This window comes from Stomoxys calcitrans, chromosome 3, assembly GCF_963082655.1.
Source record: "Stomoxys calcitrans chromosome 3, idStoCalc2.1, whole genome shotgun sequence".
In the NCBI taxonomy this organism is placed as follows: domain Eukaryota; kingdom Metazoa; phylum Arthropoda; class Insecta; order Diptera; family Muscidae; genus Stomoxys; species Stomoxys calcitrans.
The window spans coordinates 88,690,963-88,705,839 of NC_081554.1; the positions used below are offsets into that span (position 1 = coordinate 88,690,963).

The window sequence follows — 14,877 nt, forward strand, 5'->3', positions numbered from 1 at the left end:
ATATCCTATTCTGAAGCGATCTGAACCAAATTGACGAAGGATGTCGAAGGGCCTAACACAACTTACTGCCCCAAAATTCATCAAAATCGGATAATAAATGTGGCTTTTATGGGCCTAAGCCCCTAAATCGGCGGATCGGTCTATATGGCCGAAATATCCAAATCTGGACCGATCTAAGCCAAACTGACGGAGGATTTTGAAGGGCCTAACACAACACATTGTCCCAAATTTCAGCGAAATCGGATAGTAAATGTGGCTTTTATGGGCTTTAGAGCGTAAATCGGAGGATCGGTCTATATGGCAGCTATATCCAAATCTGGACCGATGTGAGCCAAACTGACGGAGGATTTTGAAGGGCCTAACACAACTCACTGTCCCAAATTTCAGCAAAATTGGATAATAAATGTGGCTTTTATGGGCCTAAGACCCCAAAGCGGAGGATCGGTCTATATGGCAGCTATATCCAAATCCAGACCGATCTGGGCCAAATTTACGAAGGATGTCGAGGGGCCTGACATAACTCACTGTCCAAAATTTCAGCAAAATCGGATAATAAATGTGGCTTTTATTGGCATAAGACCCTAAATCGGCGGATCGGTCTATATCGGGGCTATATGAAGATATAGTCCGATATAGCCCATCTTCGAACTTAACCTGCTTATGGACAAAAAAAGAATCTGTGCAAAGTTTCAGCTCAATATCTCTATTTTTGAAGACTGTAGCGTGATTTCAACAGACAGACGGACAGACGGACGGACATGTCTAGATCGTCTTAGATTTTTACGCTGATTATAGGGTCGGAAATGGATATTTCGATGTGTTGCAAACGGAATGACAAAATGAATATACCCCCATCCTTCGGTGGTGGGTATAACAAGCTAGGATGGGCTAAAGTCGAGCAAACCCGACCTTTTTATACCCTACACCCCATTGGATATGCAGGCTAAGTCGTCGAATTTAGAATTCGCTTAAATTTTATATGCAGAATTTCGATCAAAATCCATACATATTGTATCGTAGCCACTGAGTAAATCGTTGTGTAAATTTTTGAGAAGATCGATTGATAAATGTGTTAGCAAAGGCCTTAAAAGTAAAAATCAGCAGATCCTTATATATCTTAAACTGAACATATTTTTGTAAAATTCATCAACCAATTTCTATTAAATTCAATATGTCCACTGCGCCAATTTTCATACGAATCGGTTAATAAATGATTAAATTATTACAATATTGTTCCAAATCGGACGAACATATAAAAGGGAGCTATATATATATCTAGCGGTGTACTTATCAATGGGTCTATCTCTCTTCTTTTTGGATGTTACAAACAAATTTACTAAGTAAAATCGGTTCAGATTTGGATTTAGCTCCCATATATATGTTCATCCGATTTGGACCAAAATTGGAATTATATCGTCATTTGTAAACCTATTCTCGCGAAATTTTCGCACGAGGGGTTCTCTTATAATTCTCGACATTATAGGTGAATTTCAAAGAAATCAGTTCAGATTTGGATATAGCTCCAATATATATGTTCATCCGATTTGGACTAAAATTGCAATTATATCGTCATTAGTTAACCGATTCTCACAAAATTTTGCAACTAATTCTCTTATATGTGTAGACATTTATGATGAATTTCATAGAAATTAATTCAGATTTGGCTATATCTCCCATATATAAGTTCGTCTAAATAGACTAAAATTGCAATTATATCGTCATTTGTTAAACGATTTTTTACGAAATTTTGCACTAGTAATTCCCTTATGAGTCTTGACATTACTGGAGAATTTCATAGAAATCGGTTCTGATCACGATATAGCTCCCTTTTATATGTGCGTCCGATTTAGACTAGAATTGCAATAATTTCGTCATTTGTTAACCGATTTGATGACTAAGCCTGCATATCCAATGTGGTGTTAGGTATCAAAAGGTGGGCTTCGCCCGACTTTAGCCCTTCCTTACTTTTTTTATGTTATGTTAGGTTGCGATACGATATCTTCATTTGTGTTTCTTTTTATCAATGTTTGTTGGCAGTAGTAATGGGAAATTTTTGAGTATTTATCGAGTGGTAAGAAGTTTAGAATGTTGTTGCAAAACAAAGCAATGTGCAAAACATTAAAAGATTAAAAATTTTCATTCTGACACCTTCAATTAAATAACAATTAAAAGATCAACAAGGAAATACGACATGAAAACATGAAGGTTACCAGATGCCATCGTTTTTCCTTTGCACAATCGTATTCTTCCTCAAATTAATTTTGTTTGGGAGGTACAGTTGTCAACAATTCTCCAGATTGCAACTTGTAATACATTCGATAAACAGCTGACCCTTTCGTTGATACTCGAACTTCCCCATATCTGGTGATTAGTTCCCTCAATGAGGCAGAACGGTCTTCAAACAGCAACTTAAGGCTTGAAGACGGCATATTGATTATAAGGCTGGCTGCTATTAAACCTGCAGTGTTTAGAGAGGGAAGAAGAAAGAACGTTTAGACTACTCTTTGCAAGAATACAGGCTCTGTATCTGCCGTTCCCCGTACCCTAGTTTGTTTAAATTCAAGTATTCACAAATCATTCCTCCACACATCCATGGTTCCTGGCAAAGAACAACGTCAACGTCCTCCTGCCAACAGAAGGAACTTTAGTGCCGTCGAAGCGACCTTCCAATGGTGAAGATTTGACTGCAAAAATCGGACCATAGTCTGGATTCAGAATTTTCACCACTGTTGCGTTAGCCTCGTCCTCTGAATCCGCCAAGAGTTCATCTTCACATTCGTTTCGTTCGATCTTATCATGGCGAGTTTCCTTGCGCATCCAGGGGCAATTGAAAAAGCAGTGGAACTACTCTAGCTCAGGGCAATCTACACTTGGGTTGTGAATGATTCCTCCTTAGATGCTTCACTAGCTACTGCTATCGATGTAACATTTTAGTTCCGTCCTTCCCCACTGGCGCCCACCTTGAGCCCAATCCAACCGGAGAGCCCACCTGGACAGGGCTTGACGGGTGCCGTTTCGACGCCTTTCAATCCTTTTTTATTGTGGCAGGGGGATTTCAATCTTCTGCTATCCGTCAGACTTTAAGGATATGATTGATAGTTCCTAAGACAAGTATTCAGCAACAACTACTTAGTCGTCTCCTGACTCCCCATGCCCACCGCTTCTATACATCGTCAAATTCAAGTTGTTGCATCCGTTGAGGTCTGCGAGACAGACGGAGTTGAGTACGAATAAGGCATGTCTCCGACTGTCATCGGCCTCATCAAATCTTCCTGTCGATCGTCGAACGATTGCAGTCCCTTAGTCGCTGTGTAATAGAGTAAACCGACTTTTATACTAGGAACAGGCAGACGGTACTAGATGTTACCTTTGCATAAGAGAATATCAGCGGATGTACTGCCGAAGTGGTACCTCGGCTAAACAGATGAAAAGCGGATTGGAATAAATTCCGAAACATATTATTCGCAACTACCCCCTGGAATACCGCAGCTTCATGGATACCTTTGAGGGCTTTAGGCTAAGGGAGATACTATCCTCAGTATTCAGAGAATGTGTGGACAATGTCAAGTCATAAAACACTAGAACTACTCGTTGATATACATTTCCCCTGAAACTCTCCTATGAACAATTTGGCGCATGAAGAGGTAGTCACTGATATAAATTCGTCGAAGGTTGTTGGGTCTGAGTTGCAAATCCTTAGGGCGATAAAAACTTTCGACTCCTTCAAATCGTCACACTCTGCTGATATATCTCCGGTTGAAGTAGAAGCTATATTCGATAGACTGGCTCCGTGACTAAGGTTGATATATTCTGCTTGTACCAGCATGTCGAATATACCTGTGGGATGGAGTTACACAAAGACTATTTTCATTTCAAAAGCAGAAAACCTTCCCAGACGAAGGCGAAAGATTTTCGCTCTATTAGTCTGTCATCTTTTGTGCTGCAGACTCTTGAGACGATAATAGAAACAGCCCTTCACGACCTAGTCGGCTACAAAGAAGATACTCTCGCTTTCAAGGAATATATAATGGTAGCACATCATGACATTGCGGATTCTTTCAATACTGTAAAACTGACGTCAATCGTAAGGGGGTTGGAGTTTCTAGGCATCTATATTACCGTAAGAAAATTTATTTATAACTTATTTTTTAAAAGATGCATTATGACAGGCTTGGGTTTTGTAGATCTAAAATGATGGGTCATCCTAAGGGAAAAAGGTATTCCTCAACCATTTATGAGTCCACTGTTCAACTACATTTTCGTTTTTTCTTCAATTAGATTTGAATAATTGTGGTGATCTACTGGCAATATATTAGCCGTGATTTTTTCTGGAAAGAAGAAGTGATGTTTGTAAAAAGCATACAAAATATAAGAGATTAAGCCTAATGTGAGTGTAGTGCATTCCATAATAGTCATGTCCTTTGTAATTGACATCAGTAGTCAACGGTTGTAAAATCTTAACTGGGTATTTATACCATTATCAAAGGATTTAGACCAAACTTGACATGTAGGAGTATATTGAAAGTATCGTGAAAAATTATCGCCAAATCGGAAACAATTTGTGTTTTCATGGGACTCAAAACGTCAAATCCGTTGAACACTATATATGGGGGCTATATCGTGTTATAGAAAGAATGGGACCAAACATTGCATGTATGTTCAAACTCAAAACACTAGTCAACCTGCAAGATATAAGCGAAATCTGAAAACAATTGTGCCGCATAGGGGGCATAAGAAGTCATATCGGTTCATCGGTATTTATGGAAACTATATTTAAATATGAACCGATTTCAATACCCAATGATCTACATCAAAAATTAGTATCTGTGAAAAATTTTAAGCCAATTGCATTCATTGATAATTTTTCGTTGGATTGACTCCATTGACTACCAATGTCCTATCAGGAGGACATTTTGCCACAGACAAGCCAACTAACAGTTTTGTGCTTCTTTGGACATCAATTAAATCGTTGCGAAGAGAAAATAATTTTAAAATTGCTACATTTAATTCGGCAGTGAAAGGGTTAAGGGTTCTTCTGTATTCTCTCCTGAGGAATATAGTTTAATGGCTATATATGAATATATGATTGTCTCTGGAAGAAAAAGTTGAGAAAATGGCTGGTTAGGGGAAGTTTCCCAGTACTATTAGTGATATACTTCAGGATGCTCTACGTTCGACGGCTGACTTGACTATCGAAACTGGTCTAGAAGTAAATCCGTCTAAGACGGAAGTTGTTCTTGTAAGCAGGAGAAACATGTTATCCCAGCGGAAGCTGGGGTTTAAACCGTATTTCATGCACAGGATGTATACTGCAGTTACCAAACATATAATGCTAATCACCTACACCTAATTAGCATTATATTAAATAAATTGCTGCGACCACTGCTGTAAGGCTAAAGAAGCTTGCCTTTCGTCATGTGGCGGCTGTGGATACTTTGGTATCCTTGATAAGTGATGAACCGCTATTTGAAAAAAGGACTGCACCACTAATCTTGATAGAACAGATTGAATCTTCAACATCGCTTCATAGACTTCTATAAGGATAGTTCCAAACTAGACGACCAGGCGAACTAGGACTGGTCATATCGAGCATGTTACCCGAACACTTTAGTATGTATCAATTACAGAAGTTGTGGCTAAAATATTTTACAACGATTGATATAAATATCTTATGAATTCAAAAACCGACCTCAACGAGATGGATGAACTGTTAAATTCACCTGTTCTGGGTGGCGGGCCACAGAGATATCCTTGGGAATTGTAGAGCAGACGAGCAGAACTGGCGAATGTGGGTGTGTCTCTAGCGACAAAGTCCGGGTTGTATAGGAAGTTACAGGATTTGAAAGCTTTGAGTTTACATTGAAGGTGGCTTTGAAAATTAACTTGAAAGAATATATAAAAAAATTAGTTTGAAAGGGATTGAATTTGAAAGAGAAAGGTCGATTTGCTTGTCGAAATATGTCGAACAATATCAAGTTATGGTTCTTTTCGGAACATAATTGAACTGAATATTAGAGACTACAGTAGAAGTCATTATGTAAAATTTCAGCCAAATCTAGTAAGAATTGCGCGCACTTTAGGGGCTGAAGAAGAAAAATAGGAAGATCGGAGCCGCATTAGGCTATAAACCGATTCATGCCATTTTCAACACGCATACTGAAGATCATGAGAGAAGCCGTTTTACAAAATTTCAGCTAAATCGGATAATAATTGCGCTCTTTAGTGGCCCAAGAAGTCAAGACCCCAGATCGTTTTATATGGCAGCTATATCAGGTTATGTAACGATTTGAACTATTCTTAGTATAGTTGTTGAAAGTCATAACAAAACACCTCATGCAAAATTTCAACCAAGTCAGATAATAATTGCGTCCTCCAGAGGCTCAAGAAGTCAAGACCCCAGATTGGTTTATATGGCAGCTATATCAGGTTATGGACCGATTTGAACCATTCTTAATATAGTTCTTGGAAGTCATAACAAAACACGTAATGCAATATTTTAGCCAAATCGGATAGAAATTGCGCTCTCTAGAGGCTCAAGAATTTAAGACCCCAGATCGGTTTGTATGACAGCTCTGTCAGGTTATGGACCGATTAGAACCATAATTGGCAGAGTTGTTAGAAACTGTAACAAAACATCTTATGCAAACTTTCAGCCAAATCGGATGAGAATTGCGTCTTCTAGTGGCACAAGAATTCAAAATCCCAGATCGGTTTATATGGAAACTATATCAAAAAATGGACCGATACATACAATCCCAACCGACCTACACTTATAAGAAGTAAAGGGTGATTTTTTTGAGGTTAGGATTTTCATGCATTAGTATTTGACAGATTTCAAGCGGATAGCTTTAGTCCTTCGAAAGTTAGCGTGCTTTCGACAAACAGACGGACGGACGGGCAGACGGACGCACATGGCTAGATCGACTTAAAATATCATGACGATCAAGAATATATGTACTTTATGGGGTCGAATATTTCGAAGAGTTACAAACAGAATGACAAAATTAGTATAACCCTATGGTGGAGGATATAAAAAGGATAGCGGCAAGATTTAAGTATTTGCTGATTTGACAAGGAAAAGATATATTAAAGTAGATTAGTTCTAAGCACTACCATCATACTACCTAATTAATTTTATACTTTGGTAGGGTAGAATTTTCCAAGGTTTGGTTTGGATCAGAATGCACGCAACTTGGATGATCCAAATATGAATTGTTTTTTCACATTAAATTAATAGAAAATTTTCCACTCCGAAAAAAAAAACAAGTAAAAGAGTGCAAAGTTCGGCCGGGCTAAATCTTAGGAACCCACCACAATGGATTTAGCTAAAAATTTATACAAACTAAATTTAGTTGAAGGTCGTAATTTTATCCTTCATACCAAACTTCTGTCAAACCAGCAAAAATTAAAATTCTAGTAATGGAACAAGGATAATCGCGAAAGCGGTTTATATAAGAGCAATATCAGGTTATAGACTGATTTGGACGGTACTTGGCACAGTTGTTGGAAGTCGTAACACAGCATGCAAAATTTCAGTCAAATCAGAAAAAATTGCGGCTTGTAAACCGGTTTCGAATCGGAAACCGGTTTATATGGGAGCTATATCAGGTTATCAGGAGGCTGTGAACATTCTAAAACTTTGTGGCCTAATCTAGACTTGAAGAGTTCTACCGCTTTGTTGTCATTTGCTAGAACAGACGTCTCGGTCATTGTGTCCGTCATAAAAGGTTGCTGTATAATCGGAAAATATGTTGACAGACTGAAGGTAGCCAGCAACGACTTTTGCAGAAGCTGTGATGACTTCAAAGAATAAGAGACTATAGAACACCTTCTGTGTGTGTCCCGCACTAGCAGTCAGAAGGAGTTTCACTTTAGGTTCTCGTTTCTTTGAGAACCTGTCTGATTTAGCGGATGTGAACATTCGCAAGTTATTGGGCTTTTTAAAGCAAACTGGATGGTTCAACGGTAGGAACTAGAAGGCATCTCCCTTCATCTGTTCCTGTGGTATCACAATGGACGAAAACGCCTAAGTGTGTGACGGAGGCCACCGCAGCGCAGAGGTTAGCATGTCCGCCATTGACGCTGAACGCGTGGGTTCGAATCCTGGCGAGACCATCAGAAAAAAATTTTCAACGGTGAATTTCCCCTCCTAATGCTGGCAACATTTGTGAAGTACTATGCCAAGTAAAACTTTTCTCCAAAGAGGTGTAGCACTGCGGCACGCTGTTCGAGTCCGAAGGAGGAGGCCCCTTATCATTGAGCTTAAATCTTGAATCGGACTGCACTCATTGATATGTGAGAAGTTTGCCCCTGTTGCTTAGTGGAATGTTTATGGGCAAAATTTGCATTTGAGTCTGATGACAGACTGCCACTTAACCTAACCTAAACTAAGGACTCAAGAAGTCAAATCGGCAGATCGGTTTATATGTGAGCTATACCAGATTATAGACTGATTTAGACTTTACTTAGTACAGTTGTAGGAAGTCGTAACAAAATATCATATGCAAAATTTCAGCCAATTCGGACAAAAATTGCGGCTTGTAAGGGCTCAACACGTCAAATCGGATATCGGTTTATATGGAAGCTATATCAGGTTATAGACCGATGTGGAGCGTAATTTGCACAGTTGTTGGATGTCATAACAGAACAATTTGTGCAAACTGCTAGCCAAATCAGACAAAAATTCCGGCTTCCAGGGGCTAAAGATGTCAAATCGGGAGATTTGTTTATATGGGATTTTTATGAGGTTATAGACTGAATCGGACCGTACTTAGCTAATTTGTTGAAAGTTATTATCGGGGGATCGATTTATATGGGCGCTATATCAGGTTATAGATCGATTTGAATCGTCCTTGGCACATAACAGAACACTATATGCAAAATGTTACCTAAATCGGACTAAAATAGCGGCTTCCAGGGGCTAAATATGTCAAATCGGGAAATCAGTGTATATGGGAGCTATATCATATTATAGACTGATTTGGACCGTACTTGACACATTTGTTGGAAAACATCATGCCGGGCAAAGAACTTGACAAATATGATCCTTGGTGGAGGGTATATAAGATTCGGCCCAGTCGAACTAAGCACGATTTCACTTGTTTCAAATGGCATAATTCCTCACAAAGGTTGCTAGCATTACGAGGGAATAACCACCACTGAAATTTTTTTTTGATATTCTCGAAAGTATTCGAACCCAGTCTTTCAGAGTCATAGGCGGACATTCTAACCTCTACGCTACGGTGGCCTCACAATACATTTTAATATTCTACACTACAACAGAGATACAGGGGATTTTTAGTTTGTGGGTTTTTCTGTTACATCCAAACGGAGAAGAGATACACTGATAGAAAAAAGACATTGGAAATTCTTGCATCAATGGTGGCATTATTGTACACAGGCGTTGATGATAATATTGTCAACATGCGGTGTTCATTTTGTGAATGCGCGTTGTTCCAAATGTGTATGTATACCAAAATTAAGTTCAAATGATTTCGTTTGTACATAAGGATCATTTTTGCCGAAAGGTACATACATCGACATAGCAAGCGTGGGAATAAAACACTTGCAAACTTTATAATGTTAGGAGGGAGTGGGGGACGAATGCGCATGCAACATTGTGGAACACCGAGGCGGTCGGTAGGACGGCGAAAATCCTATGGGGGGATCCAGATCGTGAGAAGACGAGGCTGTTACTAAAAGGAAGCAAGAAGGAGGTCAGTATAGCTTTTGGTATCATAACGGGACACATAGGACTACGAGCACACTTATGTAAAATCGGTGCGGCAAGTGATATCATGTGTAGGGCATGCGGGGAAGATGATGAGACGTTGGAGCATTTCCCTTGCCATTTTCCGGGTTTCGCGTCCAACAGATACCGGTACTTAGGTGGAGACACAATACCAGACATGAACCAACTTAGGGGAGTGGTATTGAAAAAAAAATTAAAGATTTTGTAAGTAGCACGGAATTCCTAACTTAAAATTTTCTTTTTAGAGGTTACTTTATAGTTTTTAGAGCGCACAACAAGCCGATTACTGGCTTAGGTGTATGTCTTTTCAAACTAACCTAACCTAACCTAACCAATTGTGTTAGGTTATAATATAGTGGCAGCATTAATTCAGAATCAGCAATTTGGTCTGTTGTAACATGTACTACAACAGCGTCAGACCAAAGCCTTTGGTTGGAATTGAACCTACAACGAGTCCCTTGGCAAACTGTGCCAACTGTTCTACAAAACATTACTCGTTAAATCCATGTGACGGTCCGGGCTTTGTTTATACAGACAACAAGATTATCCATTGTAGTATCTGCTCGGTAGAGATGTATATTTTTCGGATTTCATTGTTTCATTCATTTCTTCACATCTGGTCACCTAGATTGGCTGATATTAGTCAGCTTTAATAACAATATGCTTTCATGTTTTACGGTAGAAGTTCGATTTCAATTGTGGACGTTTTTATAAAGCGATTTTTTATCATAACACAAACACTTTTGATAAGAACAGCCAGTAACAATCAATAACTACAAATGCCACATCATTAGTCAGGCGAAACGTTTTATTTTTTTTATACAGGGCAAAATTTTATTCAGATACACTATTCCATACATTCGCCAAATATAAAATGAAGCCTGTGGTAAAAACAAAAAAAAAAAAAAAATCACTGAAAAGTTAACCAAACACTCACATGATCACTTTTAAAATTTGACATGATGGATTTCTTTGTTCTTTCGATAATCTGTTTGATTTTTTTCTCCTATTTCTGCATAACGTTTTTCAAGGGATTCACAACTTTACACAAGAAGATCCAGAAAAACTGTATATATTGGAAATATTTTTTTAAAACAATTTAGAGAATCTGTTTTTTATCTCTTTGTGTGCTATATTAGTCACCGTTTCAATTTATTTATTTGTTTAATTTTTTTTTGTTTATACGTTAAATTTTTTCTTATCAATAAGGTCCGGGCCCTTTTCTACGCAAGGTTGGTGTTTATGGTCGTATCAGCACGCAAACGTTCGAACCGTTGGCCGTCTTTTCAACGAATAACTCTCTCGCATTTCATTACTTTCTTGCCAACCCTTGGAAAGAACAAACATTGCCTGTCACCCACTCTTCGACTCTTCAGTGTCAATATAATTTACTGATATCTCAAATATCATTTCTAATACACACAAAATGGGCCATGAAGCTCCCACGGTATGTGCTAGGTAAATAGCATTGAGTTTACGCCTGAAGCCATGGAGTGATCCATAACTACACCCTACTACATGTGGGTAATGACAGCAAGTTAGGGATTTTCAACTAAAAGGCTATATAGCAAGCTTTTTGGCTTGGGTTTCTCTTTATCAATGGATCTGTTCAAAAACGAAATAAAATATGTAAAAAAAAAATGTCAGCTATTTTGTTTAATAAATTGTCAGTTGTCATTTTTTCTAAACTATAGAAAGATTGTTGTACTATATTTTCATTAGGAAATCAACAAGATTTGAAGATTATTTCATGAAAATATGGACCGCGACTGCGCCTCAAATGGTCTATCCGATTAGTCCAATTTTGGCATAATCTTTCTAACATTTCGGCCGATATCTTACGAATAAATTCTTCAATGCTGTCTTTCAATGCGTCAATTGAAGCGGGCTTGTCTGTAAAGACATGAGCTTTAACATAGACCTACAAAAAATAGTTTAATGGCGTTAAATCGCACGATCTAGGCGCCCAATTGACCGATCCGTGAAATAAAATGTTCACCGAACTTGCCTATAATAATAAATCCATTGTTACGCTTGACTTCCGCGTAATGTCTTTCCTACCGACATTGACGTTCACAAATTTAAGACGAATATCAATAAACACTACTCCCTCTTTCCGCCCTCCAACCCAAAACTTTATTAATTGACAACGCAATGCACTGCATATATAGGGGGCATCCCCTGTGGGTTGGCAACGTGAGAAAAAAAAGACGGCTCATGGTTAAACTATAGACCAAACTGACGATGTTTAAAATAGTGTTGCCAAAAAGATATTAGCTAAAAAAATCACCCTTTATAAAACAAATCGGGTTAGGCTAGCTTAATTTGAAAAGAGGGAGCTGTTATTAATCTGCTTCACGCCACTATGAACGTACACCTAAGCCAGCAATCGGCTTGTTGAGCGCTCTGAATACGTTGTCTCGTCCTTAATACCGGGCAATGACATAGGAAATGCTCCAGCGTCCCATCATCTTTGCGCCTTTAGCTCAGATTGCTTCGCCCCGAAAGTCTTCGGATTAACCAAGTTTATTGACAGCAGTCCTCTGGCCTTCACTGGCAAATCGTCTACTCTTTCATTCCCCCCTTACTCCGCTTTGGACCGGCAATCAAACAATGCCGATCGTGCCACCCTCATAGAAGGCGTTAAATTCTTTCATACACTCCAAGAATGATCGTGATCTTAAAGTCCTGATTGTAATTGCCGTGATGACCAGTTTACTGTCCGTAAAGATGTTCAAACTCGAAGCCCTCGGCGTAACACTACTCCACAGCACGCATTTGGTGATCCCCCGGATCTCCGCCTGCAGAACCTGTCATGGTCAGGTAGTCGGAAGCAGATCTCCGTCCCTGGGTTCTCAAGGATCTCAGCCCTTGGGTTCTAGAGGACATAGTGGGCGTCCTCTAGCTTTGATCTATCCGTGTAGCATGAAATTCAAGACGACAATCCAAGACTATTGAGAAAACGTGGTGCGTCAACTTGGCCCACCTCTGTCTTACTCGTGATCAGGCAAATGTTAGCCTTCTCTGGGTTAACGTTGAGACTCCTAGGTCTAGACCAGTCGTATGCCATCTGTGTGACCCCTTCGGTTTTTCAGCATAGCTGATTCGTAAACTTACCCCATAGAATTAATCGAACAACGACTGCATAGCAGTTTAAATCGCTCCTAAATCGGCATCCGTAATATGTTAATAATGCATGCAAAAATATTATTCGTTTGACATAAAGGAAATTTTCGACAAGTAAACTGTTTTGAAAAACGTTGAACTATGTTTACGATAAAAGTACATTTTTTGCGATAGATTTTTGCAATATTTGAGACAAATATAAATACTTTTCATTCTTGATATGAAAACCATGTTATTCTGTGTTTCTTTATTAATAAATTAATTTAACGTCATGCTTATGTATATGTTTATTCTATTTATACCAACTGCGATAGGATGCGGATTCACTAACCTACCCATCTGGTTTAGATTTAGATGTAGCTCCCATATAAACGGATGTCCTGATTTGACTTCTAGAGGCCCAAGAAGCCACAATTTTCGTTAGATTGGGCTGAAATTTTTCAGAGTGTTTTATTATGACTTCAAACAACTGTGCCAAGTATGGCCCAAATCGGTCTGAAACCTGATATAGCTCCAATATAAACCGATCTACCGATTCTTCTATGGCCCCTTGAAACTTCAATTTGTGCCTGATTTTCAGAAATTTGGTACGTAATATGAACTGAGTTCATTTGTGGTAATGATTTGCAGAATCCAATTTTTAAGTTCGGCCCGGCCAAATCTTAGAAACCCACCACCATGGATTCTGATAAAAATATATACAAAATAAATTTTGTATAAACAAATATATACAGTCATAAATTTATTCTACATACGAAACTTCTGTTAAACCAGCAAAAATTAAATCAAAGCGATGGATTGGTTATAGACCGATAGACCGAGTACTAAAAACAGTTATTGAAAGTCATAACAGAACACTTCTCACAAAATTTCAGCCAAATCGGACGGAATTGCGGCTTGTAAAGGCTCAAGAAGTCAAATCAGGAGATCAGTTTAGATAGGAGCTATATCAGGTTATAGACCGATTCGGACCGTATTTGGCACAGATGTTGGAAGTCGTAAAGGAACACCGCATGCCAAATTAAGTTAAATTTCGGCTTGTAAGGACTCAATAAGTCAAAAGGGGAGATCGGTTTATATGGTAGTTATATCAGGTTATAAACCAATGTGGACCGCACTAGACGAAGGTTGTTAGAGTCATAAGAGAACACTACATGCAAAATTTCAGTTATGTCGGGCAAAACTTCGGCTTGTAAGGGCTCAAGAGTCAAATCGAGAGATCCGTTTATATGGGGGCTATATCTAAATCTGAACTGATGTGGCAATCTCTAATGACCTATATTGATATTAAGTATCTGTGGAAAATTTTATTCCGCTAGCTCTACGCTTTCGGCCGCTATCGTGATTTCGACAGACGGACGGACGGACATGGCTAGAGCGACTCAGAACATCGAGGCGATCAAGAATATATGTACTCTATGGGGTCTTAGACGAATATTTCGAGGTGTTACAAACGAAACGATTAGATAAATATTCCCCTATCCTATGGATGTGGGTATAAAGATACTTATGGGAGTTGTTGTTTTCAAACATTTAAATACATACTTCGGGATGGATATTTCTTTATCGCGTACAAATTGCCAAACAATGTATATACATTATTGTTGTGGTTTCTTGTCCTTGGAAGCCATTTGTATGTTGCTTTAATGATTTTGGTCGTTGGACCAGCATTTTTGTACCTAAGGATCAACTTTAAAAATTGCCACTTTCACAGATTACCATCGGCGCTCGACTGAGCTGCTCAGCACACTGGTTGCTCTTTGCTCGAAAAAGCTTAGTAAAAAGAAAAAATGTTATGTGTAAGAATGTGAATATACCATTGATGAGCACATAATTGTAGTACGCACAAAGTAATGTGCAATAGTGTGAGTATTCTTATATTTTATGCATAACTTCGAGCAGGACAGTCTCCATCGACCTTTCTTTGACATAGACATACTGTCCCATCTGCTGGTATCAGATGATGGTGGTCATGAGTATACCCCAGAACCAATTCCTGG

The 14,877-nt window shown here is 38.7% G+C and overlaps 1 protein-coding gene across 1 annotated transcript in view; it reads right to left on the minus strand.

The window, feature by feature from the left end:
- LOC131993978 (unconventional myosin-VIIa-like) overlaps positions 1-11,042 on the minus strand; it is a 44,264-nt gene extending 33,222 nt beyond the window's left edge. Inside the window, exon 1 of the mRNA XM_013251655.2 lies at positions 10,689-11,042. Within this exon, the coding sequence (XP_013107109.2) occupies positions 10,689-10,712 (24 nt within the window). The 5' untranslated portion in view covers positions 10,713-11,042. The remainder of the gene's footprint in view (positions 1-10,688) is intronic.
- Positions 11,043-14,877: the final 3,835 nt, after the last annotated feature.